The sequence below is a fragment of the Drosophila bipectinata genome, chromosome XL, assembly GCF_030179905.1.
Source record: "Drosophila bipectinata strain 14024-0381.07 chromosome XL, DbipHiC1v2, whole genome shotgun sequence".
NCBI classification, from domain to species: Eukaryota; Metazoa; Arthropoda; class Insecta; order Diptera; family Drosophilidae; genus Drosophila; species Drosophila bipectinata.
Genome location: NC_091734.1, coordinates 10029698 through 10054243, shown reverse-complemented (window position 1 = coordinate 10054243; position 24546 = coordinate 10029698). Strand labels below are relative to the sequence as shown.

General features: G+C 36.6%; 3 protein-coding genes across 13 annotated transcripts; 1 reads left to right on the top strand and 2 right to left on the bottom strand.

Annotated features, from left to right (window-relative positions):
• Window positions 1-2874: 2874 nt before the first annotated feature.
• Hsc70-3 (heat shock protein 70 cognate 3) lies at window positions 2875-8236 on the top strand. Of its 4 annotated transcripts, none has more exons than XM_017253667.3 (3): window positions 2875-3160; window positions 5221-5371; window positions 5466-8236. In XM_017253667.3, exons 2-3 carry the CDS (start codon window positions 5247-5249, stop codon window positions 7309-7311), a joined length of 1971 nt encoding a protein of 656 aa, XP_017109156.1. In that variant the 5' UTR covers window positions 2875-3160; window positions 5221-5246; the 3' UTR covers window positions 7312-8236. The 4 variants fall into 4 exon arrangements, with proteins under 4 accessions (XP_017109156.1, XP_017109154.1, XP_070137770.1 ...); XM_017253665.3 differs by lacking the exon at window positions 2875-3160 and adding an exon at window positions 3435-3568; XM_070281669.1 differs by lacking the exon at window positions 2875-3160 and adding an exon at window positions 3525-3653.
• Window positions 8237-9685: 1449 nt separating this feature from the next.
• On the bottom strand, window positions 9686-18434 carry CkIIbeta (casein kinase II subunit beta). Of its 8 annotated transcripts, none has more exons than XM_043209736.2 (7): window positions 18307-18434; window positions 17360-17435; window positions 16942-17044; window positions 16685-16876; window positions 15985-16174; window positions 15783-15864; window positions 9686-10949 (listed from the first exon to the last, which is right to left on the bottom strand). In XM_043209736.2, the coding sequence occupies exons 2-7, from the start codon at window positions 17429-17431 to the stop codon at window positions 10881-10883; spliced, it is 708 nt and encodes a 235-aa protein (XP_043065671.1). In that variant the 5' UTR covers window positions 17432-17435; window positions 18307-18434; the 3' UTR covers window positions 9686-10880. The 8 variants fall into 8 exon arrangements, with proteins under 8 accessions (XP_043065671.1, XP_043065670.1, XP_070133466.1 ...); XM_043209735.2 differs by lacking the exon at window positions 9686-10949 and adding an exon at window positions 12588-13990; XM_070277365.1 differs by lacking the exon at window positions 9686-10949 and adding an exon at window positions 12588-13987.
• A 422-nt stretch (window positions 18435-18856) lies between these two features.
• Karl (lipocalin/cytosolic fatty acid-binding protein Karl) lies at window positions 18857-21975 on the bottom strand. Its single transcript, XM_017241766.3, has 4 exons — window positions 21662-21975; window positions 19669-19806; window positions 19479-19602; window positions 18857-19273 (listed from the first exon to the last, which is right to left on the bottom strand). Exons 1-4 carry the CDS (start codon window positions 21812-21814, stop codon window positions 18957-18959), a joined length of 732 nt encoding a protein of 243 aa, XP_017097255.1. The 5' UTR covers window positions 21815-21975; the 3' UTR covers window positions 18857-18956.
• Between the last annotated feature and the right edge of the window lie 2571 nt (window positions 21976-24546).

The window sequence follows — 24546 nt, the reverse complement described above, 5'->3', positions numbered from 1 at the left end:
TTGATGTCTTGTTCGAATTATATTGTTAATGATAGATTCTGACATGTTTAGACATGTTCAGACATGTTTATGTATGTCCTTGGATTACTTTCCGCATCATCGCGATTGAAATTCTATGTTTTGCAAAGCACAAGGATCCGAGACCCTGCCAAAAATTCAAAAAAAAAAAATTATATATATATCTATATATATATATAGATGATGTAAAAAAAATAAAAGCAGCTTGCCCACGCGCTTGCTTCTTTGTTGATATTGTTAACTAGCAGGTCCTGCAGGAGGTCCTTCCTGTAGGCCCTATTTATAGATTAGTCGCAGTTTCGGACCAAAAAAAACCCCCCAAAAACCCCCACAAAACCCTATCCCCTCTCTTCCGCCCCCCCCTAAAAGAAGGATCTATGCAACTCAAGTGTTTCAAAAAGTTAAAAAAATTTATTGTACAATTATAAATGCAAACTCTTATATATATATATTATATATAGTATATATATATATGTATTGTACATAAAATGCAAATCTCTTTTGTGCACTCTATTGCCAAAAAAAAAAAAAACTCAAAAAACTGTAACTATACTCTTATACAAAAAAAAAAGAAGAAAAAAAACTATTAACTATTAATCGTTTTTCGATGTGCTTTTCTTTATGCTCCGATTTTTTATAAACATATATATATATAAATTATACTATATATATTGTACATCTCAGCGACTTGTTCATTTCCTCCTAAACTCACAATTTTTCGACCAAAAAAAAAAAATTCAAGACGACAGCAACTTTTATTGGTTTTTTTTTAAGTGTCGTTAAGCTTTAAAAACTAAATTAAATTAAAAAAAAAAACTGCACACAAAAGGTCAAAGGGTTAAATATTTTCCCTTAAAAAAAAAAAACTGCGAATTAAGCAATTTCGCCATAAAGAAACTAGTTTTTACCGTCAATATATTATAAATATTTGATTCTTTTTTTTTAGATATCAAATTGAGAAAAAAAAAGTAGAGATTATTAATAAAATTAATTTCTTTTCTTTTTTATTGAGGACTTGAAGTAAAAATGCGTCCAAAGTTTATTCAGCACAATTAAAATTTATTTTTTGGTTCAATTCCAATTAAAAAAAAAGAATTATTAAAACAGACATTTTTTAGTGTAAGATACAAATTATAATGATGATGGGACGCTGAGCGGGGGGTATGGATAAATAAAAAAAAAAACAAAAGATTATTACATGCTATTATATATTGTTATGAAAATATAATTGATAATTGATTGAGTGTCGAAAAAAAAACAAAGTAAAAAAAACATAAAAAACAACAAAAACCAAAGAAATATCTGGGCGTTTTTTTTTTGGATTTTTATTCACGGGCGGATGCCAAAAACCTGATAAAGTGGATTGATTTCTGGAGCTCGTTGGAGTGTTCGGGAACACTCTATATATATGCTATATGTATTTCTTATCGGCAGTATGTGGTTTATGGAAATGGAAGACAGTATCTCTATAAAGAAAGAACTGGCAACTCCTGGTATTTTTTTAGAGATACGTGGATCTTTCTTTTTTTCCAGTTAATCAATAAAATTAAGTTTAAAAACCATTTTTTATGTTTTTGTTCTGGGAATTACTTATGATTCAACAAATATGCATGAATTATATAGAAACTTTAATGTTTTGGGGATTTTGGTTCTAAAGACACTAAAGTATGTATAGATTTCTAAAGTTTTAAGAACTTTTAAGTTTTAAAAAACGATTTTTTCGAAAACTTCAAGCAATCTTTTAAGTTTTTAAAATCTTTAGAGACTAAATTAAAAGAAAAATAACAAAATGGAAAGAGATTTCTAACGTTTTGAGAACTTTTACCTTTAAAAAACGATTTTTTCAAAAACTTCAAGCAATCTTTTACGTTTTTTAAATCAAAAATTAAAGAGATTTCTGAAGAAGAGAGTACATTCAAGTTTCAAAAAATGTTTTTTTTTAAGTTAAAGTTGAAGCTTTTACATATTTAGAACCTAAATTAATGAAAATTACATCAGAAAATAAGGTAGTTCCACAAAATGAAGATTTCTTTATGAAATTTTAAGACTTAAAATTGTAAACAATATATTTTTAAATTTAGAAAAATTCTTGAACCTTTAAATTTCCAGTATATATGCATAGCTATGAAAGATTGAAGGAAGATAGTAATATTAAGGTCTATTATATGTCTTCTATTAAGAACAAATAATGTTTTAAATGAAAAACTTTCAATGAAATTTAAAACTAAGAAATTTAGGCTTTAAAAAATAGTTACAAGAATCTACTTTCATTTTTTACTTCCTTGTATATATACTTCCTTCCTTATATACATAAGTCACCAGACTATATCTTTATACAGAACTCTTCACTTTTTTAAAAATGAAATATTTTCTTTAAAGTTTGATCTCATTTTGAACAAAAAACTGTTGGAAAACCCATAGTTACATTTAAAAGACAATTATTGCAGACACATTTCTAGTAATAATGACCTACTAATATTAACGGTAAATATCTAGATGGCTCTAGTATCTTAACGGTAAATCTGGCCAATGTACACGTCAGTGCTTACCCAAAGCTTACGCATATTTGCATCATACCAACACCAATTTCACCTTCTGCAGCCAAAGAAGCTCGCCAATCAAACAAAAAAATGTTTGGGTAAACAAACAGAGAGCGCCAAGCTCTCACTCTCTCTCTCTTGCCACTCACGGTCGCTGGCTTACGCTCTCTCTCTCGCTCTTTGGCGAAATTTCCAGTTGGGGGGGAGCTTTCCAGTCCAATCAGAAGGCCCGCTTCGACTGACGTGTCGCACACGTCAGCGTTGGGGGGCCGTGGTTGAATAAATAGCCGGTGCACGGGAGAGCCAGACATCATTTTCAAAACAAAGTACAAGGAATAAGCAACACACAGCATATGAACGAGAGAAAAGTGCAAAATAAAACGCTAATATTCCGAAAAATATAGTACATATTAAGAAACAAAAAGCTGTGACAAGAAAATAAACAAATAATAATATTTCCATTTAATTTATAAATTATTTAATAACGAAACCAAAAAGCCAAAAAGACATCAAAGACTTAAACTCGATTATAGAGAGAGAGAGCAAACAAGTGACAACTACTTAAGTGAAATTTTTTTTTTAAATAGTTTTAGTTAGCAAATGTAAGTATAAATCTTAAAAGTTTTAAGTTATGAATGAAAAAGTTTGTGTGCTTTATTTTTTTTTTTAATGTGTAGCTAGTGAGTGACTTAGTAATTTATTAAGCAAGCCGATATATTGAGAAAAAACATTTAAACCTATTGCTAGAGATAATTTTTAATTCATAAAAAGCCCATTTGAAATTTCCTCCCCCCTATTATTTGAAAAGCAGTTAGTGATGGACCGTGTTCGTTTTGCAACACTGTTTTTGTACCACTGACGTGTCTTTTCGGCTCCCAGAGTTGTATGTGAGTGTGTGTCAGTGTGTGTGCGTGTAGAAAGCACCGGCAAAAAGCAGAAAAGTAGCCACATTCACTCTGTCAGTTCTGTTTGAATCGGTCACATCTGAAAAAAACTTCAAAGCAATAAGTGTAAGTGGGAAAGCAGCTAACAAAAAAATACTTAACAAATCATATATCAAGATATAATCACTGCTCCATCCGGTCCAGGATATTCGTGAGTAGCTTAAACAAAAAAGGACACATTTGAAAAAAGAACCAAATAAAAGGCAAGGGCCAAAAGTCGCCATGTTGGCAGAAAAATCTTTTGGGCCCACAAAAAAGTGGCCAGCACGTGCCCAAAAATAAATAAATCTCATGCGGCCGGCTGCATTTTTATGCTATTTTTTTTTTGTAATTTCTGCAATGCCGCCGATATAGTGACGTGGTAATCCGGACCCGACCCGAGCCTCATTTGAATATCGGTGACGCACATTTATTGGCGCAGCATAAGCCCCCTTCGAGTTCATTCACCGCTATGCTGGTTACCTCACTCCCTCCATCTAATAGTTTGCTTGAATCATAGTTTTTGTTTAAATCGGTTTTAAAAAAAATATTGCATTTAAAATTTAATTTCAATCTGGACGAGCGTCTGCGCAAAAAGCTCTTCTTCTTTCCCTCTGTCCGTCTCTACGTTCGTGTTCGTGTGTGTCGGTGCGTGTTTGTGTGAGTGCTGCAAAGTACACGTCATTTCCACAGCGTACTAGTACTATATGCCAGGGCCCGAGCAGATTTAAGCTCTTCCGTGTGTTGGGGGGCCGGAAAGTACACGTCAGTGGTTTTGGGCCAAAAACAAAAAAAATAATAAGAATCTTAGGCAGATATTCAAAAACCCAGATATCCAAAGTGCGTGTCTGTGTGCGAGTGCGAGCGGGAGGGCGATAACCAAACAGCTGTGCAAAGCCATTTGCTTGTTCTTGTTTCCATGGCTCCGCAGACTTTCTCCAAGAAGAAGAAGCAGACGGCTAGAAGTGGCTAAAGAATTTCAACACACTGTGAAAAAATATTAGGACTCGAAAAAGATTTTAGTTAGAAATGAGTTACTTGAGCTTTAGTTATTTAACTTAAACTTTTATTTTTTAAATTTAAATATTTCATTTAGTTTGATTAATTTTTATTAGTGTAGTTGACCAAGAAACCCGTTCTTTCTCTCGCCGGCAAGTGGCTTTCTTTCTCTGGCTATCGCTCTCTCGTACTCTCTTACTCTCTTAGTCTTGAGCAACAGAAAGAAAGAACCAGAATAATGTTACACGTACACAAATTTTCTGTTGTTCTGCTGCCTCTGCCGCTGCCGCTGCCAAAGTCGGCGTCGGTCAATGTCAGCAGCGACATATAGAATATTGGGCACTTTTTAGCCGACGCTTCGATTCTCTCAGGCTTTAACTCTTAACTGGCTTAACACTTACCGGGCAGTCGCCGAAGCGGACGGTTGGGCTCTTGATCTTGGATCTCGGAATAACTAACTAGTACAAGGTAACAAAAAAGCCAAGAGAGAGAGAGAACTATACGATTATTCCATGCCAAAGTGGCACACCTAACGGTACCTGTTGACAGTCGTTGACCAACAACGTCAGCAGTTTCTCGCTAAGGGAGAGAGAGTAGTGCCATGTGCCTGTGTGGGTGAGAGTGTATATATGTATATGGATGTGTGTGTGTGAGGTTGACGTGTACAAAAAGCCGAGTTCGAAATTAATAATGGAATTAATATTAATATTTAATATCTTTTATATATATTTTCTTTACAGTTTTTTTGTTTGAAAAGATATTCAAGATGAGGTTATGCATATTGCTGGCTGTTGTGGCCTTTGTCGGCCTCTCGCTGGGCGAGGAGAAGAAAGAAAAGGACAAGGAGCTCGGAACTGTGATCGGAATTGATTTGGGAACCACATACTCCTGGTAGGTGATATTCATAGGACTCTATTTGTGCCACGTGATACCTTCAGTTTGAACTGTAAATTATAATGATGCCCTTTCTTCCATTCCATTGTAGTGTTGGTGTTTACAAGAATGGACGTGTTGAGATCATCGCCAACGACCAGGGTAACCGTATCACGCCCTCGTACGTGGCCTTCACCGCCGACGGTGAGCGTCTGATCGGTGATGCCGCCAAGAATCAGTTGACCACCAATCCCGAGAACACTGTCTTCGATGCCAAGCGTCTGATCGGACGCGAATGGTCCGATACCAATGTCCAGCACGACATCAAGTTCTTCCCCTTCAAGGTCGTTGAGAAGAACTCGAAGCCCCACATCAGCGTGGACACCTCCCAGGGCGCCAAGGTCTTTGCTCCCGAGGAGATCTCCGCCATGGTTCTGGGCAAGATGAAGGAAACCGCTGAGGCCTATCTGGGCAAGAAGGTCACCCACGCTGTCGTCACTGTTCCGGCTTACTTCAACGATGCCCAGCGTCAGGCTACCAAGGATGCTGGTGTGATTGCCGGTCTTCAGGTGCTCCGTATCATCAACGAGCCCACAGCTGCTGCCATTGCTTACGGTCTGGACAAGAAGGAGGGCGAGAAGAACGTGCTGGTGTTCGATTTGGGCGGCGGCACCTTCGATGTCTCCCTGCTGACCATTGACAACGGTGTGTTCGAGGTGGTGGCCACCAACGGTGACACCCATTTGGGTGGTGAGGACTTTGATCAGCGCGTCATGGATCACTTTATCAAGCTGTACAAGAAGAAGAAGGGCAAGGATATCCGCAAGGACAACCGTGCTGTCCAGAAGCTGCGTCGTGAGGTCGAGAAGGCCAAGCGTGCTCTGTCCGGATCCCATCAGGTGCGCATCGAAATCGAATCGTTCTTCGAGGGCGATGACTTCTCCGAGACCCTGACCCGTGCCAAGTTCGAGGAGCTGAACCTCGACCTCTTCCGTTCCACCCTGAAGCCCGTACAGAAGGTGCTCGAGGACGCTGACATGAACAAGAAGGATGTGCACGAGATTGTGCTGGTCGGTGGCTCCACTCGTATCCCCAAGGTGCAGCAGCTGGTCAAGGACTTCTTCGGTGGCAAGGAACCATCCCGAGGCATCAATCCCGATGAGGCTGTCGCTTACGGTGCCGCCGTCCAGGCTGGTGTGCTCTCCGGTGAACAGGATACTGATGCTATTGTCCTTCTCGACGTCAATCCTCTGACCATGGGTATCGAGACTGTTGGCGGTGTGATGACCAAACTGATCCCTCGCAACACTGTCATTCCCACCAAGAAATCGCAGGTGTTCTCCACCGCTTCCGACAACCAGCACACCGTCACCATCCAGGTGTACGAGGGCGAGCGTCCCATGACCAAGGACAACCATCTCCTGGGCAAGTTCGATCTGACTGGCATTCCACCGGCACCACGCGGCATTCCCCAGATCGAGGTCTCCTTCGAAATCGACGCCAACGGCATCCTGCAGGTCAGTGCCGAGGACAAGGGCACCGGCAACAAGGAAAAGATCGTCATCACCAACGACCAGAACCGTCTGACTCCCGAGGACATTGATCGCATGATCCGCGATGCCGAGAAGTTCGCCGACGAGGACAAGAAGCTCAAGGAGCGCGTCGAGTCCCGCAACGAGCTCGAGTCCTATGCCTACAGCCTGAAGAACCAGATCGGTGACAAGGATAAGCTGGGCTCCAAGCTCTCCGACGAGGAGAAGACCAAGCTGGAATCGGCCATCGATGAGTCGATCAAGTGGCTGGAACAGAATCCCGATGCCGATCCCGAGGAGTACAAGAAACAGAAGAAGGATCTCGAGGCTATTGTCCAGCCGGTGATCGCTAAGCTGTACCAGGGTACCGGTGGTGCTCCACCACCAGAGGGCGCTGATGGTGATGAACTCAAGGATGAGCTGTAAGGTGGTGTGTGTGTCTCCACATCCACATCATCATCATCATCATCCACTGCAGATCAGAAGTGTTGGAATGAAATCAGACTGATAACAAATTATAAACAGCCACAGCAAGAGATGTAACTAATTCACACAACCACCCACACCACCACCCACAACCACACCACCCTACACCCCTGCAGACAATTCCCCCGCCCATCCATTCGACCTTTAAGGCAATTTTTCCACAAAAAAACAACAACAACAACAAATTCTCTTTATAACGATCATTTAATTTTTTTTTTTTGCCTAAATTTTAAAATTTAAAGTATTTTTTTTTTTTGATTTGTAAACGAGTGTTCCTCTCGCATTCCACACAATGTCGCCACTCGACACGCCCACATCCTGAAACTGCCTCCATGAACACACACACACACATCCCCCCCCCCCAGCTAGCCCCCTCGTCCAGTTAGCTGCTTAATTATGTGAAAAACTGTAAATTTTTTTTTTTATATATAAATGTATGCATAACTGTCGCAGATCAAATAGGGATTATCCATTATCCTGCGGATATGTAACAAAAAAAAAAGAAAAAGAAAAAAAAGCAAAAACACAAACAAATGTTATATGTATAAGTGAGTGTATGTGAGAAAGAGATAGAAAGAGAGGAGTGGGTGGTGGAGGAGGAGAAGGAGGAGGGAGCTGCAGGGCGTGCGGAGAAAGCGAGACATGGCGACAAAACCGTTAGGTCGACGATGAGAATGCAAAAAGGCAACAAAAGCAAACCGGAGATAGAAACCACAAAGAAACAAAAACAAAAACAAAGCCACTAGAGCACCGGCCCCAACACCAGCCGTGATAGCTTCATAAAAAAAAGGATTCTTCGATTTTACGAAGAATTTTCTAATTTATTTAATAATAAAAATAAACAAAAAAAATTAAAAAAAAAAAACTTAAATATATATTTTTGATTTTTTATGGAGGGAACAATTCTTTGGGGGTGGAAAAAAAAACTTAAAAATAATAGCATCTTTTGGTACGTTTTTTTCTCGCCGTGTAGCACCATATATGCATCGAAAAATATATATTTTATTCTCTCTTTGGGAGGAATAATTGTTTGGATGGTTTTTCATTATTTTTTATGGAAATTAATCCGTTTAGTTAAGTGAAAATGTTATTATTTTTAACAGTGTAGCATGCCATGGCCCTACAAATATATTGTATATAGTCTTCCTTCTCTTTTGTTGGATGTTTGTTTTTAAACACAAGGAACTTCAAAATAATACCAATTTTTGGATATTTTGTTGATTCTTTTGGATACATTTTGAAAAAAATACTTAAAAATAATAGCTAGTTTTGTTTTTTAAGGAAAATGCTATAATTTTTATCGGTGCAGCATTCCATGGCACAACAATAACTTATATAAAAGTAAGGAACTTCAAAGCAATACCTATTTTTAGGATTTGCGTTAATTCTTTTGGATAATTATTGAAAAAAAATACTTAAACAAAATAAAAAAATGTCTCTTTTATGTTTAATACTTCCTTGGAAGGAACAATTTTTGAATAATGAAAAAATGGAACTTCAAAATAATACCTATTTTCCTCAATAATAAGTATTTTTGTTGGAAATATTGATGTTAAGATAAATGTAGTATCTTTTGGTGAAAGATATTCCATAATAGGTATTTGTAGTATCTTTTGGTCAAAGATATTCAATAACATTCCATTATAGGTATTTTTTTTGGAAATTTTTAACTAAAGAAAAATGTAATATCTTTTGGTGTAGCGTTCCGTGTCACGATGGTGTTCATATCGATAGTCTTTGATGCGATAGTCTTTGATTCGATAGTCTTTGATTAGATAGTCTTCAGATCTCTCTTATCATTCTCCTCGGGTATCAGTTCTTGATTTTTCAGCTGATATGGATGTTATGTAATTATGGTGAATAATAATATACCAGTCCGTACAGAAGTCCAAGGAAAATAATGATCATTCGTTGTCATTTCCGGTTCATACGCCGCGGTTGGCGGTGGCGCGATACATGTTCTACCTTCTAAATTAGAAAAGAAAAAAAAAACGAAAAAAAAAAAAAAAAAATGGAAATGGAAATTAGAAAATAATGTTAATTTTTAAAGAATTTTCTTTTTTAAGAAAAGCGCATACCAACACTTTTCATACATACATATATTTCAAGATTGAAATATATTTTGTGCCAAAATTATTGTGATTTTCCACAAATCTGGAATAATATTCAAAGCTCCATTTAGGAATCTTCTTAGGCAACTTTTGAATATTATTATCTCTGAAATTCAATTTTAGGTTAATTATTTATTAATAAGGATAGTTTTCCTATAAGAAAGATATAGAAAGTTATAACTAAACCCAAAAATAAAGTCATATTTCTGGTTTTTATAATTTTTATTATTTTCTTCATTTTTTTTCTCTCGCCTCATCATCATCATCATCATCATCATCATTTCCTTGCGCATCAACCTTCTTCCTCAGTTTTGCTACATAATTCCTTCGATAACGGTATTATCATTATCTTCTCTCACCAGCCAACTGCTTTATCGAAAGCAGTTACGCTTTCTCAGTTTTTTTTATTTTTTTTTTTGTTTTTTTTTTTGTTTATCTTAATTATTCTTAAATACATTAAAAAAATACATAAAATATTTTGTTGGTTTTCTGATTTTTTTCTTTCTTTGTTTTTGTTTTTGTTATAAATAACAGTACTGTTCCCTGATTTCTTATCGAATTCAATTAAATCAAAACAATCGATTCGATTCGAAATTGAATTCGAAACTTTATTCGAAAAATGGGAACAGGCTGTGTGTCCGAGGGTGTCTGTGTGTGTGTGTTTTGTGTATATATATAAATAAGCTAACGGTATATTGTTTATATGTTATGTATATATGTACTTCTATATCGTAATTATGCACTCTCAGATTTCGAAAAATGGGGGAACCGACTGCCGATCGAATTTGTTTTTCGAATTCGGCTCACGTACAGTTATTTCATTATTCATGTTTATTCAAGTTCTGGTTTTCGGGAAGAGAAAAGCAGGTATGTAGGTTGGTAAACAAAAAAAAAACAGGAATAGTCTGGAAATCGCACGGGGGAGAATGTGGGATAAGATCAGAAGATAGGTTAAAGAAGTTTATCGGAAAAAGAGGTGGGTTTACGGCCACTTGACTAAGTATTTCATTAAAGACTATTTTCTAAATTGTTTTTAGCCGCTTCACTTAGTAAATAAAATGCAAAGAATAAATTTGTTGTTGTTGTTGTGCTCCCGATTCTCTCACAGGTGCACTCTGTAACTGCTGTATGTGTGTAATGTATCTGTATCTTTTTTTTGTTTTTATATATCTTTTCGATCCAGCGCTGTTGAACTTGAGATGTTGGTCCTTTTCCTGGCTATCATATTTTGTATATATCTGGGTTGATCGTTAACAATTTTCATCCACAATTATCCTCAGTGTATAATCGTATCTGTGTATGTATGTTTGTATCTTTATATCTGTGTTTGTGTATTTAAGTCTGTTGGTGTGGATCGACTGCTGGACTGCTTGCTCGACTCTGCACTGCTTGAACTGCTTAGATACGCTTTGGAATCGTTTCGTTGATATTCTCAGGGTCTTCGTCCTTAGGGGGTTGACCACGTTGCTGTTGCACACGGATCACCGGATTAACCAATTTTTTATTCATTTTTTTTTTAAATAAATACATAATTAAATCAAAAATAAAACAGACATTACAAAAAACGAGGAGTAGAAAAAAGAAAGCGGAAGAGAAAGAAGAAACATACAAGTCAGTTTTTCAATAACAATACAATTTTTTCGAGCAAGTTCTCAACTTCTAAATCGATCGAATTTGAACCAATTTTGATTTCGCTAGATTTTACGATCAATATAGAAAATTGTGGAACATAAGCTTTGAAATTATGGGAATGATATTAATGCGGATATGAAAGGGACAACGAAATAAAAACATCTTCGGATCAGGCGAATATTATCATATTCTTGCAGAAATTTAAAAAAGCATTATCATACAAGATTAAAAATAAATATTTACAAAATCATTTTAAGAAAGAAATAATATTTAAAAATTAATTATATGATATTGAATTGAATGTAGATGATCCAAGGGAAGTATATGGGAAATCGGAGCTGTATGAGGATGTCTTTTCAGTTTTAATGGGAGAAGTCCTTTCCCCACGAAGCCGTTTTATTTTGTTAGCTGTCTCTGCCTCTCCTAAAAATATTTTGTTTGTCTTTACACATTTTTTATATGGTTCTTAAAGTTAAATATTTATATATTTCTTTATTCTTATCAATAATGCAAGCAGTGCAAACAATATGTCGGATTTTTTGGGCTGATGAGATGAGTGTGTTTGTGTTTTATTTTTATTTTTGTAGCTTATTTTGTTTAATTATAAAAGTAAACCAATAATTTAATATATATTAAGCATATTTTTTATTGTTTCATATATCTAATTTGTTGTGACTTAATGGTAAAAATATTTGCAAGCCCAAGTCTGCGGATTTCCGGCGGATGTTGCGGCAGCCATATTGGTTTTCGGTTATGAATGGATGACAGAATCGGGTCAGGATGACAACAGATCTCCAACAAATAGTAGAAGCTCTCAAAAATTCTAAAATCAAGGATTCTGAAAGGTGTCTTACTCTTAAGTTGAAAAATCAGGTTTTAAAATTCGAAAAACTAATTCATTTTTTTATTCAAACGTCCTAATGACTTAAGAAATATTATTTTATGTCTTTAACTTAGATATTAAGCAACGTTTTTTTGAGTAAAAAAAAGAGTGTGTTCTGCAGAAAAATAAGATTAAAGGATAAGAGCTTTATTCGGCCTCCGCCTCGGGATCAGGACGACTTAGGATCTCCTGACAGAGTGCTATGTAATCCTAGAGATAATGGAAATTAAAAATTTGACCAAAAGAAATGGGTTTAGATAATTTTATAAAAAAATAAATGATTTGAAGCACGTAAAACACAAAACAGTGGTTACACTTTCGATTTTATTTTTTTTTTAATTAGGGAACGGATGATAAACAAAAAACAAAAAAATCCTATATTTTAAGATGAAAAAAAATTAAAAACCCTCCCTATTAATTGGAAAAAAAAATAGAAACTATTATTTATTTAGGAAAGGGAATTGGCGAAATGATAGACTGCATTTTGTATTAAATATCAGTTTCGTTTTTATTTCAGTTATTATTGTTATTATTACTTTTGTTCTCCAATATTTTCACGTTTCGTTTATTTATTTTCTTTCTCATCATCATCATCATTATCATTATCATTATCATCATTATTAATTGTAAACAGTTTTCTGCACACTTTCAGATTAACTTATCAACGGTCCTCGCCTACTATCGATCTCTATATAGATTTCCATATATATATTTTCATTTTTTTTTTATATTTTTTTATTTTATTTCTAATTTTCTTAAAAAACTTTCTCGTTTCTTCACTTCTCGTTTTATTGTTTGTGTTTTTTACGCAATCTTTTTTTTATTGGGGGCACGCTAATATTCCCATATCGATCTTAACAACGAAAAAAAAATATATTTAATAATAAAAACAAATTGCGTTTAATTTGTTTTCTTTATGTTTTTGGCAAAACCTATGCCATTCTACTTTAGTACAATTCGGAAAAAAATCTCTTGATCTACAATATAATTAGTTTATAATTACGTAAGGGGGGAGGTGTGGCGGGCGGAAAAAAAAAAAAACAACAAGAATAAATATCTTAAGGGGGGTAATTCAGTTATCCAGCAGAATTGAATTTGAAAATATTCTGAATATTTGGACCCTTAAGAAACTAAACTATACCGATTATGAATGCTGCTACAATTGGCTTCGAACTGCGGAATATATTTTCATATAAAAAAAACACTACTGAACACACACTGCTGCAATGGAATTTCAATATTTTTTGTAGTTGCTGGCATTTCTTTACTTCGTTTTTATTAAATTTCGTTTGCAATTCAATTTTGGGTTTTTAATTTTTCTTTTTGATTTGATTGATTGTTGAACATGGTCACACTATAATTATTGCTTTTGCGAACGATAAGGCAACACTTCTTGCCGTTATACAATGTGTGGGCGAGTGAGTGTGTGTTTGTGTGTATGGACATGTTTGAACATGTTTGCATCTCATCTGTTTACCACCCACATAACCTCAACTTTTCACTTGTGCGTTATTTTCTGGTGAAAGTGGGGAGGTGTGGGGGTGTGTGGGGGAATTTTGGAGGCGTCGGGTTGTTGCATGTTTGCGTGTGTTCATGTGTGCTATGCTTTCTCTTGTTTTTTTGTTTGGCTCTCTTTCTCTCTTGATTCGTTCGTTCGTTTCGATCGTTGCGTGGGATGCTGCGGCTGCTGCTCTCTCTCTCTCTTATATCCTCCATTATATCCTTTGTTCCATCCAGGCGGCAATATTCCTTCATCTTATACCATCATATATATTGCCTGCTCTGCTACATGGATTGCGAATGTCTATATGTTGATGTGTGTGTGTGTTTGTGTATATCATGATTGTGGGAGTGGGAGTGTGGTGGTGTAATTATGAGTGATATATATCTTGATTCTTTATTTTCATTCAGATTATCCTTAGGATTTCTTGCTTGCCGGCGCTGGCTTCGGGGTTTTCGATGGCTTATTGGTTGGAGGAGGCGTTACTTGCTGCTACGGGATTTATACAGGGTATTTATTAGCTTTTTTTTGTTTACATAAATGCTGATCGGTATTTGCTTTTCTTATTTTGGAAGTACTACGTTGCTTATAATCGTTGTTTTTTTTTTTTTGTTCTAAATTAAATTACTTTCCTACTCTCTCTCTCTCTCTCTCGCTCTTTCACACTTTCCCTTCAAACTAATCCTCACATTACTGCTTCTATATATCCTTGTTTAACCCTTACTTGTATTCTGTATCTGTTTCTATTTCATTCTTATTATCCTTCTCTGTCTAATTCATTACTGAGTTACTAATTTTTTTCTCTTTTTTTTTGGTCGTGTTGCACTGCCAGTGTTATGAAACTCCACACAAAAACAATTATATATATTTTTAAGGTGACAAAACAAAGTGAACAAATTACTAAATAAAATATACAAACACACAAAAAAAATTTGATTAATTGACTAAGACATGAAATTAATTCGCATATATAGATACATGTACGTGTGAGGGGAGAAATTATCGGCAATATCGGCTGATTTAAGTTAAACACAATTAATTGCAAATATTTTTGTAAATATTCAAATATTTGCTCACATTTACATATATATATATATACACTAAAGATTTGCTTTATGTAAAAAAAAATTTGAAAAAACTATAAATTTACAATTAAAAAAATTTAGTTAATTAAAAGAATTGAATTTAATTAAAGTGAGGTTATTATTATTTTATTTTTTTCGAGTGTGAAAGAGTGTAGGTAGAGTATGCTTGTGTCTGTATTAAGTTCCTTGCTCTTGTATCCTTTTTCTCTCGATCTCTCTCTCTCTCTCTCTTGCAAAAATATAAACAATTTGATGTATTTTTTTTAAAATTTTTTTTTTTTTTTAATATTTGTATAAATGAATCTTTGCTCCTGGCGTTTAAAAAACTATCTCAATACAGTTGTCTCTCTCTCCGTCTAGCCCGACTATTTCTCTCAGTGTGGTTATTATGGTTGTAGTTGTAGTTGTTGTTGTTGCTACTATTGTTGTTGTTGTTGTGGCTGTTGCTGTTGTTGTTGTTGTGTATTGTTGTCTATTGGTCTTCCCGTTGTAAACTATTATTGTTTATTTTTTGTATGCAAGTTTTTTTTTTGTAAATGAATTATATATTTATTTTTTTTTTTTGCATGCATATGTGGTGTGTGTGGTGTAGTTGTTGTTGTTGTTGTTTATTTATTTTATTTTTGAATTAGTTTTTCTACACACAATGTTAGGAAATCGATCGAACAGATCGATCGGTTTTCAGATCGAATATATATAGACAGGCAGAGACAACAAATTCCGATTTTGAAATTGAAGTTTTTGTTTTTTTTTTTTGTGTCGGATTGAATCATGTATATATGATTTATATATTTAAGATATATATATATGTATGTTTTTTTTGTATTTTTCAAGGTGATGATTGTATCATTGATTGATTGATTGATTGATTGGTTGGGTTGGTGGGTTGATTTGTTTTTTTGTATGTGTGGGGAGAGAAAATAAATAAAATAAGATATAATATATATATATATATATATGCTTAGTTGAATTGCGTATGGATGACGATTTTGATTTTGGATTTTGCTTTTTTTTTTTGGATCGGTATTTTTTTTTTGGATTAAAAAACGATAAAACAAAACAAACAAATAAATGAAAAGGAACTCATAATACGAAAAAAAAAAAACGTTGAAATGAATAGCAGAGTAGTCAAGGGACTTGGGCATGTGGATATTAAATATTTATGTATATATAACTAGTTAATGATTTTTTAAATTTACCGCTCGTAGTGGCATTTTGAAATTGGCTGCTGCCTGCAGCTGAATTTGATAAGCTAAGCTGTGTATTTTAAAGCCATACAGCCTGTTGCAGATAATTCGAGTTGTCGTTGGTTGGTTGGAGTTTTGTAGTTTGTTTTTGAAAAAGAAATAAAATACTTTTAATATTTGAAATATATTAAGAAGCATTAGTGAAAAAACTCACCGTGGAACAAACTGATTAGTAGGACGCTTGGGACGATATTCGGGATGCACCATAAAGAGCATGTGTGGAAATCCAGTGCCGAAGTAGGCGCCATCGGTGTGGTGGTGACGCGACGATTTTGGTGTGTAAACATCAATGCACTTGGGGCAATAGGTCTTCACCATTGCCTCACCGGGGATGTCGGACAGACCTGGGGGTTTAACAACATTAATAATTGATACATTTTGCAGAAATTATAGCAAAGTACTGTATTAACAAACATCTCCTATTCATTTCCTCTATAAACAACCTTCTAAAGTATAGTATTTCATTACGTGGTATTGAAAGTATTGCCTTTCTAGCTTTTAAACTCTACTGATTTTGTTTGAATTACATATTCTGAGAACTCCTTATCATTTGAGCTTCCTATATCTTGTATACATTTGATGGAAGATATCGTTTTTTATCGACTAAACAGTCGAGTCTTCAATAACAAACTGCCACAAATAAACATATAATTCTTAGTATTAACTTTTAAACTAAAGGAACTAAAGGAACAACCATGTGGCCTTACTTTCTACTTAATATTACAGTTCGTTTGTACAATACTATAGTATAATCTTAAGATTTAAACTAATCATCATAACTAAATGACTTCCTGAATCTAGTAAGACTTCCTGTAACTGAAAAGAATTCATTAGTTTTAGAACAAAATACATACCCAAGGGCAGCATGGGCTGGCTTTCGCAATAGACACGTGGACAGTGCCCGAAGTCGCCAGTTTGATACTTCTCGATCATCTGGGCGATGCCGCGATTTGTTAGTATATATCTAGCATGAATTAGGCCGTAGAGCATCTCGGCAGCCTGCTCGGTCATGTCCGACTGTAGTGGATTGTCCTCAAGTTCATCCTCTGTAATATAAAAGAAGAGAGTATTAGGTTAGTCCTAATAGTTCATGTCTTTAGCGAGTACTTACCCGGCTCCAGGTCCAAGATCATGTCCAGAGCCTGACGATAGTTCGGCACCTGCTCGTTCAAACCGGTTAGATTGAACTTATCCTGTATATAGTCCTCGTCCACCTAGAAATATGATATTTTGATGAGTGTTACATGAAGATGATCGGCTTAAGCTTTCGGGAGAAAAGGCAGTGTGTGGCACAGTAAGTTTGTGAGTGAGTTTATGGTGCCGCAAGGTGGGGCAATTTGGGGCCCCAACTGTACACACACACACACACAAGCTGGCAGACGCCTACACACGTATGCGACGCTCAGGGCTGCACTTTGCAATTGTTGCACTTATGTATGCACCGCCAATAGCGCGCGCTTAGATAACAAAAAAAAAAAAAACCCAAAGGGGGGGTGATATTTTAAGTAAAGAATTAGTTTAAGACTTACCTCGCAAAAGAATTCATTGCCACGAAGTCCACAGAACCAGGTGACCCAGGAGACTTCCTCGGAGCTACTCATTTTACTGCAGATTGTGGGGGATGAAGAGGATGTGGAGGGCAGTGTGTGGATTGGATCGGAAAAAGCGAATCAAATTGGGAATATTTAGCACATTGGACAAAAATTATCCTGTACAAACACACACACACATACACGCGCAGGCATGCATGCATGCACTACCACAGGCGCACACACACACACACTCGCATACACACAGTCACACGCACAATATTACATACATTAGGGGGATTATTTTGCGTAATTTGGCCTGACGAGCGGAATTTATTGTTGAAATACCATAGAACGCGGTGGGCGGCGGTGGCGGCAACGGAGGGTGGCGGGGGGTAAATGAAGCGTTTGAGAGTTTTGTCCACGAGTTTTTTTTTTTTTTTCGGTGGATCTTTTTTTTTTTTTTTGAAGTGCTTGCTGCTACTGCTGCTTCCTTCTTTCTTTTTTTTTTACGTCCGCTTCTTGTTGCTTGCACACACCTCCTCACTGGGTCTTATGGGTTCGCCGAGATTGTTTCTCCACTTGATATTTTTTGTTCAATTTTCAAAGTTGAAGTTTTGTCGAAATATATTTTGTGTGTGTTCACGTTGCGGAGATCACGCAGTATATGGAAAAAAGGGAAATGAATTTTTTTTTTTTTAGCTCGTATTTTGACAAGCGCTCGTACAAAATGTGCCGAGCAGTAAGAAGAAGCACACTGTGGAAATTGAGAAAAAAAGAGACACATATACAGGCAGACACACATACAGGCACACACACACACAGTCGGAGTGCGAGCCACACATACAACCGTACACTCTGCATGGACGCACATACACGCCTGCTCACGCTCCGCTTTAATGCACTATTATTATTCGATTTGCGCGGCCGTACACCCGACCACTCACCTAAATTTATAATAATTTCACGAATAAATAATATAATATAGTAATTTTGCAGTGCAGCAGAACCGGTAAAGGCAAATATTGTAGCGAAGACGGACCAGGTATGCAATCACGTCTATCGATAGCTCCAGCTATCGATTAATGGCTTCGGCACGCATTCAACCGTTTTTCAACACTGCTGTTGCTGTGATTTGCTTAAATACATTTTTAAACTTTAAGATTATTAAAAAAAAATTTTATATTTTCATGGCCTTTGAAATCAATTGCTACTGTAGTGAATTACTTAGGGCACTTAATAATCTTGTATTGTAATGCCTTGTATAAAATTGTTTAACACTGGCAACGTCTAAAAGAACTTTAAAATCCACAAATTTTTTTGAGAGTAAAATATATTTTATTGGCTCATTAAAGTTGGCTAATAAGACAGCTTTTAAGCAATCTTATGTTAATTCCTATTGTTTTTATGTACTTATTGGTTATTAATCGTCGCCATTTGACAGTGTTGTACAAAAAGTGTTACCGTTTTATGGTTGCCAACTAATTTGAAAATAAGTTTTAGCTTGGCGGGCTTTTTATAGGAAGTTAAATATGCTAAATACTTTTCTTTTTTTTTACAGAGAAAGTTATACTGATATTGATGCGTGGATAGTTTGTCACAGCTTATTGACAACTTTGAATATTTCTCTGGCATTCTGCCGTCCATTAATCACATAGGCTAAGGGATCGTCCTGACTGGATTCCATCAGATTCTCGCACGAACCTTGACCGATGTTAAACATGAACGACTTGTCGATATCCTGCGGCAGCTTTTCCCTTAAAAAGTTGATCTCGTTTGGAGCCAACTCTGTTTTGCGGGCCAAAAGCAGTGCGGAGAGGTAGCGTGGGTGCTTTTTCTTCTCGGCACAGTGCATCACCAATCCCCAGGTGTCGTAGTCGGTGTCTAGCACATAGGTATTATAAACGCCTTCATCTGAAAGAGGATTAAATTAAAATTATTGTTAGTATTATTATGGAAAAATTTCCTTAAAGATGCAAAATTGAAGCCGGAAGCGGGAAAATAAGAAAACCATAGCATACTTTTTAGCGCTTATTAAATTTTAAGAGTAGCCTTACTCCTTTTTCTTTTCAAAATTGTTTATATTTAAGGATATTAATAGGATTTTCAAGATACTTGCATATATCCTCGGTGTGCTGCCAATGACCGGGCTCCTCGAACTTGGGTATCATCCAGGTGATGTTGCCCTGGAGTTTCTCCCGCAGTGGATCCTCCGCAAATATGTAGCTAAAGTTCATCGTAATCTACATATATAGAATATAGGAGTTAATTAAGAAAGTTTAATTAGGATAACCAATAAGTTTACTCACATGCTGATCCTCCTTGGAGAAGGAAAAGTGACTGCGCATGCAGGCGTACTCCGGAAGCTCCTCCGTGGAGGCGTAGTACTGAACCACGTGCCAGCAGCCCATCATCCGTTCCATGTCAAAGTTTCTAATAGCTTTGACCTGAAATTAAAAAAAAATTATAGTTTATAGACTTATTCCCTCAAGGGCTATATAGCTATAAAAATAGTACCTCCAAAGGTCAAGGTTGTACCCCTTCCATGTCAAGAAAATTAAATAAAAATGTAGGCCACCAATGTTTTGGTTACCTTTCTCATTAACGTGTATGGGGTATTAGCCATTTGCATTGTTTACCTTGGCGGTGGGCGAAAGAGAAGGGTGGTGGCCAATGAAAGGTGGAGAACATAACCGTTTGGAGAGAGAGAGAGAGGGAAAGAGCAGGAGCGGCCACAGCAGACGAAAGCCGTTAGCGCTGTCACCGTGATTGACTGCTGACAGTTCATTGAGTAGTCGATATCGCTGTCTTTGTCTGCTGTCTCATTTCTTTCGCCGTCTCTGTCTCTTTCTCATCCAACATCTTTCTCTTTCGCAGTCGGAGTTGCAGTTGCAGACGCAGTCAGTCAGCCTCTGATTGATGCGCCTCAAAAGCGCATTGGCCCGCAATCGCCGCCCCCCATCCACTCCCCATTTCGGCGCCTCCTGCCACCTTCTCTTCTCTCCATCACCCCCCAATCCCCTTTCGCTGCGTGCGTGTGTTTTGTCTATTCTTCTTGATTGTTTTCTGGCGGCTTTTGGCTTTCGGCTAGCTTATTTTACTTTGAAATGCACTTACAAAAAAGGGTCCTACCCTTATAAATTATATGAAAATAAAATAAAAATAAAATGCCAAAGTCACATTAAGAATAAAAGCCCATTATTAGACAAAACTATTATTTTAAGAAACAAATTAGAAATATTTTTTCAAGTGCACTGCCTGCACCTGCACCTTGCAACAAAGTGCAATTGTCGCCGCCAACGGAGATGCAGACAGAGACAGTGGAGGAGGAGGAGGTTGGCAGAAGTGGGGGGACTGTCGGAGAGACGACGTCTGAGCCACTTAGAAAGTGTGATTGATTTTGGCATCGGTGTGAGCCCATTTCTTCTGTCTTGCTCTTTCTGCGCCTCACTTTTATGTCCCATTCATTCTTGTCGCTAGAGATGGAACGTGCTTGCTAGCCGATTGAAGGTGAAAACTAAAGGTAAACAGTGATGGTACGATAGGTCAGACTAGCAGATACCCTATGATTTCCTTTTTAAGTTCATATTAAGGTGGTTTTGTTAAAAACTTAATTTTATTTAAGGGCCTCTTGATTTTAAAATATATTTTTAAGACTGAGTAATTATTATTTCGAATAAATAACTCCCAAATATATAACTTTTGTGACTGATATTCTACGAAAAAGCTATAGGATTTGTGGCTTTGGTGGACTTTAAAGTTTAAACCGCAAGGGGACCGAGTTACAGGTATAGTTTGTCAGTTTGAAATACCGCCATGGGCCATAAACTTGGCCAATGGCTAGTCCCCCCCCCGCGCTATGGCGGATGGTGTCATCTCCGGTGTCTTGAAATATATGAGTGTGTGCGCTTGGAATACGTGATGAGCACGAGCCGGGGGAATGGCTATGGGGAACAATGGGGAACGGCAATGGGAACTGGGATTGGGCCGGGGATGCTCTCCTCTGGCGGCTGTGATTAGAATGAAATCGAACTGAAGCGCTGCCAAAGAAAGTGATCCAGTTAGAAGAGGCCGGGAACGTGACCAGGGACGGGACCAGATACGGTCAAGCTGCACCTGCACCCAAATCGAATGGAATCTTTACTGTTTAGATGTCTGGTGTCCCAAATCTAATATTTTGTAAGCTTCCATATAATTGAACTAAAATCTGAACTTTACAACACTACTACATGAAAAATCACGTTAGCTAACACTGGTAATCCAAAAGTTTATCCTTCAAATGGGAAATATTCAAATATTCACCTTGGGACATTGATTTCTGGGACCGGAGCGCCTTCTCGTCTGGTGGGCATTGCTGTTGTGTCTCGTCCAAGGACTTCCCTCTGCAACGACCAGGAGCTCAAGGATCACCAGTAGACTAAAGGCGAGGAGCAGGAACACGCCCTTCCTGTCCATGGCTGGGGGTGGGAATCTCCTCGCGGATGTTGGGAGTATTTTGCTTAGATGGCGTAGCTAATCTTCCGCCGGATTCCGACGCACGATCGTTACGATGCTTTCGGTGGCACTGCGACATCTCAGCGGGATGCAAGATATGCGCGACATTAGCGACGCATTCGTCTCCAGAAAACGGCAACGGACTCGGATGTTTTTGCGGATAAGGGCTATGTGCTTATTGCCACAGCGTTCTATGGGAATAGCTCGGCTCCGGCTCTGGCTCATTATCGGGAACTGGAAACAAGTGCGACAGTACTGAGCATCTTGGCTGCTTTATATGATTTTGGCTATATCCGGTTTTGATTATAATTCTTGTTAAATATTTAATTTATTTTAGTTTTTTTATAGAAATAGTTTTGTATTAAAAGGATGGTGTTGTAGTATTTTTTATAAATTTTAAGAATTTTAATATTTTAGCTATTTGAACATAAAAAAACATATTTTAGATGGTAGAAATACAAAAATTATTTAATTTTTAAATTAAATATAATGGTAAAAAATAATCTGAACTGCATATAGAGTTTATAATATTATTTATATATTATTATAACTTAATTATATGTTAGTTCGAGGGTTTTGGATAAAATAATATCTTAACAAACTTTAATTTTTATTTAAAATTTTCAAAATGTCATCACTGGTGATTTTCGGTGAAGTCCCTTGGGTTTATCTTGGTGTTAGTAATATTTCCTAGTACTCTATTCATATTAAAAGATAAAATAATAGACAGATTAGAAAATCTTAAAAAAAGTACATGATTTAGAATAAATAGCTCGAAAGATTTAAAATAGTATCTATAATCGAACTATTTTTCTTAATATAGATAGAAATAGATAGCTTTCTTAACTATAAAAATATGTTTTTTAATCCTAATAATTTGTTAAAGTAATACTTTTTGTGATAAGGTCTCATTGTGTCTCTTTTGCTTGAATTCTTCTTAATTAAAACACAACTAATATAATTAATTAATGGTAAAATAGTATTAAATTTTTTTCTTAATAAAAAGTTTGATATTTAGTTGAAGGGTAATTTTAATACGATACCCTTTCGTCATAATTTGGAATATTTTTATTGTAATATTGGAATTTAATCAACGAGAGCCTTCCCTCTGCCCACTCCCCCTCTCTGATGCTCCGATCGTGATGGCTCTCTTTTCCAAGTGCGGGTGAGTAAGTCGGTCTTATCAATTAAAAAAAATATATATACATATATGGAATATATGTACATATGTATGTACAATATTCCATGTAAGTATGAATGAGTACTGTGGTAGTGCCATCACAGCTACATCCGTTCATAATTTAAATAGATGCCAATGCCTTCCACATATGTACTATATAAATAAATAATAAAAAAAAAATAAATAAATAGCTATAGAAGTCTGGCCTCGGATCGGTGGACTTATTTTTGGCCGCACTTGGTGTGTACTTGGAGTGTGTGGCATCTTGTTTTCACTTGTCGTCGCGTGGCTGGAGATTTCCAGGTTTCCAGATTTCCAATGCGACAGCAACTTTCTCGCTGCAGAGAGCGAAATTTGGGCTGGCTAGCGAGCCAGGTACCAAAGGGGGGGGGGGGGGGGGGGGATGCTGATGGGGAGGAGAAATGAAAGATAGAGAAGGAGGGGCACCTGCGAGGTGGTACTACCTGCGTGGAACAGGAAACATTTTAATAGCTTGAAAATTTATTCTTTACGATCGCCAGAACGAATACTGGACGCTGGACACTTTCTCTTTATTGCGAAACGGGTTGCGCTGCATTTTCACTGGACACTGGACACTGGATACTGGATACTGGACACTGGAATGAAACTGGACATCCTCGGATGGATCAACAGCATCTTCTTCTTCCGCCTGCGTCTGCGTTTGCGTCTACGTCTGCAGGTCTCTGTCGCAGCCACTGCCTCGGCTGTCTCTGCCGCCTCGTCTTCTTCTTCTCCTTAAGCTTCAGATTCAGCTTTAGCTCTTCCTCTTCACTGTTTTACATTTATTGCCGCTGTTTTTTTTTTTTTTTTATATTTTTTTTGCACAGGCGTCTGGTTTTTTGTTGGCCAGGCCTAAAAAAGCGGCGCAACTTTCGTCGCCGCATTGCGTTGCGTTGCCTTGCAATGCGATGCGTTAGCGGTCAGTTCCGGCTTCTACGCCAGCAGCTCCTTCTTTCTCTTTCCATCTCTCATTCATAGCATGTCTTCTTCAGTTCCTTCTTTTCGGCTTTAATGCGCAAGTGCAGCGCAGCCCAAACTAAACAATGCAACAAGTGGCAATTGGGGGAATATGTCCCTGCCCCTTGTTATTCCTTTGAGAAACCTTTTTTGGCGCAAGTTCTATTAGAAATTAAAAAAAAATAGAACAGTTTTTTTGAGTATTTCATAAAAACTATAAAAAGTTTTTTCTTCGTTTTTTTTCAGATGACCCAATTTCTTTATCAATAATGTTATGTAAATTATATGCATACATAAATACCATGTATGCCATGTACATATGTATACAACTCTCTATTGATAGCTTTATTTTATATATAAATTCAAATTATGATTTAGAAATAGAAGATTCTTTATAATTTAAAAATCTATAAACATATTTGTGTTACAGATTCATAAGTAATCCACAAAAAATAGTCATTAAATGAAACTTAAAAAATTATGTCTATATAAAAACCTAATCTTACCATAAAGGTTATTTTTTGAAAAGGCTTAA